Source organism: Mesitornis unicolor, unplaced genomic scaffold (genome assembly GCF_000695765.1).
Source record: "Mesitornis unicolor isolate BGI_N332 unplaced genomic scaffold, ASM69576v1 scaffold2853, whole genome shotgun sequence".
Classification (NCBI taxonomy): domain Eukaryota; kingdom Metazoa; phylum Chordata; class Aves; order Mesitornithiformes; family Mesitornithidae; genus Mesitornis; species Mesitornis unicolor.
This window is the reverse complement of record NW_010173787.1, coordinates 103,564-108,102: the sequence shown is the minus strand read 5'-3', so window position 1 is coordinate 108,102 and position 4,539 is coordinate 103,564. Positions and strand designations below refer to the sequence as shown.

At 41.2% G+C, this 4,539-nt stretch overlaps 1 protein-coding gene across 1 annotated transcript in view; it reads right to left on the bottom strand.

Moving 5' to 3' along the window:
• Positions 1 to 231: 231 nt before the first annotated feature.
• The window catches only part of LOC104537820 (coagulation factor XIII A chain-like), a gene marked incomplete at its 3' end in the record, with an annotated part of 32,461 nt that continues 28,153 nt past the window's right edge, over positions 232 to 4,539 (bottom strand). Inside the window, exons 5-6 of the mRNA XM_010180825.1 lie at positions 2,916 to 3,023; positions 232 to 406 (exon numbers count right to left, since the gene is read on the bottom strand). Coding sequence (XP_010179127.1) covers positions 232 to 406; positions 2,916 to 3,023 — 283 coding nt within the window. The remainder of the gene's footprint in view (positions 407 to 2,915; positions 3,024 to 4,539) is intronic.

Here is a 4,539-nt window from a genome sequence, read left to right as displayed (position 1 = left end):
ATTTTACCGAACAAATAGTTAACAGATTTGTGTGGAAGAGCAGCTGAACTGAAGGAGATGCCAAAAGTTTATTTAAAGAGAGTCTATTTTGGCCATGTATTTTAAAGTATCTCTACTGTTTACTCCTGAAAACCACAGAGACAGGAAGTATTTTAGCTGTTTTAACCTAAAAGTTCTCTCTGTTACACAAGAATCATATAGCAGCATGGAGCTTTTCTCACTGATACCTACATGTGTTGAAGACACCAGCAAAGACCCAGCACTGGCCATATCGCACAGGTTGCTTAGAGCTGTAATACTCCAAGAGAATGTCCACACTTCCCGTCCATGCTGAAGGTGCGACTCCGTAAGTGTATGTGTTGTCCCAGGAACCAGCGATCACACCATTATCATCTCTGGAGTTGATCTAAAGACAAAGGAAATGAACTTTAGGGATGTCAGAGACTGAATAATAAAGAGCTCTTTAGCCCATCAGACAAAGATAGGACAGGAGAGATTGGATATAGTCAAGTTGAGGGTAGAAATAAGACAGAAATGTTTAATTATGAAGGCAAGAGATGAATCGAACAATCTTGCTCAGGGCCATGGATTCTCCATCACTGAACAGTTTTGAATGAAGGTCAGATATTTAAAAATAATGGTGAAATTAAATCACCACACTGAGTATCCATGTTCCCAGTTTAGTAAGTTTTATTAACATTAAACATGCTTATTGCAACGTATTTTTAATAAACATGATCAGTTATACACTGATAAGCAAGTCCCAGAAATATTAAGCTGCATTTGTTCCTAACATTGCCTAGTTTTCTGTCTGTATCAGTCCTGAATTTTTAAAAAAATCACTCCTGATTTACAGTGAATTGAGAGGAGAACCAGTCCACTGTTATTTTTAGAGTAGAAAATAATTTCTTCAGTCCAGCATACATGAAAAAAAAAGACAGAATTTGCTGTGTAAGTTTTCCCCCAGTAAGATTATACAAAGCAAGGAGTTTTGCTGACTAATGGCCGTACTGATAGGCATTAACGAGCAATACATCTCCTAGCTGCAATTTGAACCAACCAGTTGAGGCTGTGCAAAAAGCTCATTCGCTCTGTACCTTTTAATTATGCTAATGTGGAACAGCTACACGCCAGCCAAATAAATCACAATTCTCATTTAAAAGCTGTTGGCTGAATTAACTACTGTTTTATAATTAGAAAATCGACTTCCTGTGAACCCTAGGACTGAATAAAGATATGTATTCAGAGCCATAACCGAGGGGTTAAGGGGTTGTGCCCATCTCGCTGTTATGGGAAACATGCCAAGAAAAGAGGCACTTCAAAGACAGCAGTGCGTTGATCCTCAGGCTCTCCTCTGGCTGTAAAGAGAGGAAGAAGGGAGTGACTACCTGCTTTGCAACGTCAGGAAGCTTCAGAAGGATCCCAACGTGGGGGCATGTCCTCAGATGAGCTCAGCTCTACCACATTTCAACTTGAGGAAGAATGAGGGTAAGAAACACGGGTAGGACTTAAACACCTCTCGGCCACTTCTTACTGAGGTCCAGATTTCAGACAGCCAAACCCCCCACCCAGTTACGGCCTAATCTTGCAGGTTAGTTCATCGAATGCTGGATTTTCAATGTTGAACTTTGCCATCTTCCTAAAATGATTGAGTGGCTCGAAACCTAAGCAATATCTAAGCACTCTTTAGGTTCAAAAACTCTGTGTTATTCTGCCCTTAGGGCTTTCACGATCTCTGCAAGAGGGACCCTTTACATCTACTAGCCCAGTGATGAGGGAAACACATTAAAGTCTTACTTCTATCTGCAGGTCTGAAGATGTATTTCTATGTCTAGGATGAAAGAACTAACCAAAATGTTAAACAGAAAGAGAAGTGGGGGTGTTCGCAATACTTTTTGCTGGAGCTATTCTATTTAATATGATGCTATGAGCAAGAATCAGCATGTGACACTGAGAGGCTGGAGATCCCATTGCAATGTCATTTAAGACAAAGAGCTCACTCTCTTGAAGCCTAAGCAAATGCTGTAACAAGTGGGTTAAAACATCATCCATCTTCAGCAGCTATGCTTTGTGGACAGTATATTTTAGTAGCTGACTTAGGAGAACATCTAATGATGCTAGCTCGATGACTAGGGTATCCTTCTGGGAAGCAGAAGGCATCAGTTCAGACCTCTGTAAGGCAGAGGCGAGAACTCAGCCTCTGCCTGCCATTTTCTGGATGAATCTTTCAGCTTGTATACCAGGGATGGGGTTGCTGTTGTAGCCACAGCATGATTCCTGATGCCTAGCAGCTGGAAAGAATGTAGAAGTGGGAAGTCTCCTTACCTTTTGCTTCTGATTATTTTAGGAACCTGTGTTCTGAATACAGTAAGTTTCGTGTGCCCCCTACATCTCTCACAGTGCTTTCTTCTGGGGTCAACATATCTTACGTAAATGTCATCAGCTTGACTAGGCCATCTGAGTCTTAAAAATCAGACACAGTGATATCCACCATACACCAGCAGTGTCTTAAGACGCTGTCGAGGATAATGCTGGAGTCCATATAAAGTCTCTCAATTCCATATCTTACATTCCTCCCATAATGCCACCTCATCATCCATGGCAGAAATAGCTTTCTCAACTACCTCAGCTACCAGATAGTGACTGCAGCATCACAAGAAATGTTATCAAGCCTGGAGTGCAATGTCTAAAAGGGGCTTTCCTACCAATGAAATACCACTCTTAGGAAAAGGTGATGAGACATCAAATATTTCACCTCTAGTGGAGCAAAATAAAATGTCAGATCCCAGAGGTCAAAAGGGACAATTGATCTGGCACCTGTTGGAGTGAGCACATCAGGGCATGAGGGCCAGTTAAACCAGCCTGGCTTTGATTTACAAGTCGCTTCTGAGACATCTTACGCATCTATCACATACCACTGCAGAGGCAACACGGCAGATTTTGATTGGGTTTCCACGTCCAGAGAGTTCCAGTTCTGCCTTGTCCATCAGGAACAGGCAAGCATCCAGAATGTTTTCTTCAAACTAGATAAAAGAAAGTAAAAAGGGAAACAGAGGGGAAATTCAGTCACTTTTTATTCTGGAAAGCAAAGGAAAAGTTATCTTTCACTGTCATTATAATAGCTGATCAGCTTCAAAATTAGCTGGCCAAGTCAAAGTTCTGTGTTTAAAAATATAAGTTTTCTTCTAGAATAATTGCCTGTGTATAGCAAAAAAAAGTGAGATGCTGTGAAGGAAAAGAGTGTGACATTTTCAATTCAATCTCAGTCTGGTTTCCAGAAGGTTAAAATGGCAACACAGCCTTCCTGACAGGACATAAAATTTTAAGTGCTAACAAGTATATAATAGGAAGATATTATAATAATAACTACAAGAAGCTAGTCTGCTCATGAAGGACTTCATGTCCTTCACAGTTTCCAGACCTGTTAATTTCAGGACTTCTCTGACACAGCCAATGCTATGCTGGGAAATGGCAATAAATGGTTTGCCAAAGTTAATTTGAAGACATTCAAAGACAAGACAAGACAATTTTAAAAATATCTTTTAAATATGTTTCAAACTGACTAGCTAAAAGCTGATTATATAGATTAATTCTGGTCTATGAGACTTAGACATCAAAAATACCAAGTGACCTAAAGCAGACTTCTTCAAAAATAGAGTGAAAAGGTACAGTTTCTCCAATCCAGCATGAACAAGCACAAGAATGAATTGAGGGCAGAGGTGCCTAAATAGACCAGAAAGCATTTGTCACAGAACTTGCCCTGTGATGTATTTCATTTTCCTTAGGAGAAACTGCATAGCAATCAAAATACCTCTGTCCCAGGGAAAAGGTAGGAGACAGGGAGATGCATATTAATAAAACAAATCTCCTCTAGATACACAATTTATATTAACATTCAGGGCTGTTACAGAAACTTCACGGAGCTCCTCTCCTTGCCGTGTTAGGCTTTATGTTCTAAAATTGCATCCTTAAAGATACAATTCACACTAACAGGATTTTTGCTCTCATGCTGCTAGTAGAGCTGGACTGACACTGCAACTGTCTCCAGCCTGGCTTAGTACTTCTTGGCAGATAAGGGCCATCTGAGTTTTGCGTCCTGAAGAAAGTGAGCAAGAGCCCAGGCCAAGTGTTTGCTTTGGCAGCCTGGGGAGAGGCAGAGGAGAAGGAAGGGTGAGGCCAGAGAGCTGAAAAGGAAGCCCCAATGAGTCAAGATGCTGCTGATGCTGCAGGGAAGATTGGAGGATGGGGGTGACATCCCAGGCAGCAGCCAAGCTCTGGCATAAGCCAAGAAAGCAGAAGCATCACTGTGTTTCACCACCCTCAGACAAGGAAAGTAATTTCTTTTGCCTCTACCTCGATCCTGCCTGGCTCTCATTGCTCGGGGTACCACTGCAATATGGATCCTTTTCAGCAAATGTCCTCCAAGGTAGCTTACTCCTCTCAACACCACCCATACTTACATTGAATTACTTTCTCTGGAGCAGACATTCACTAATGAGTAACACCTTATAGTCTTGCCAAAACCAAATTCATTATGTT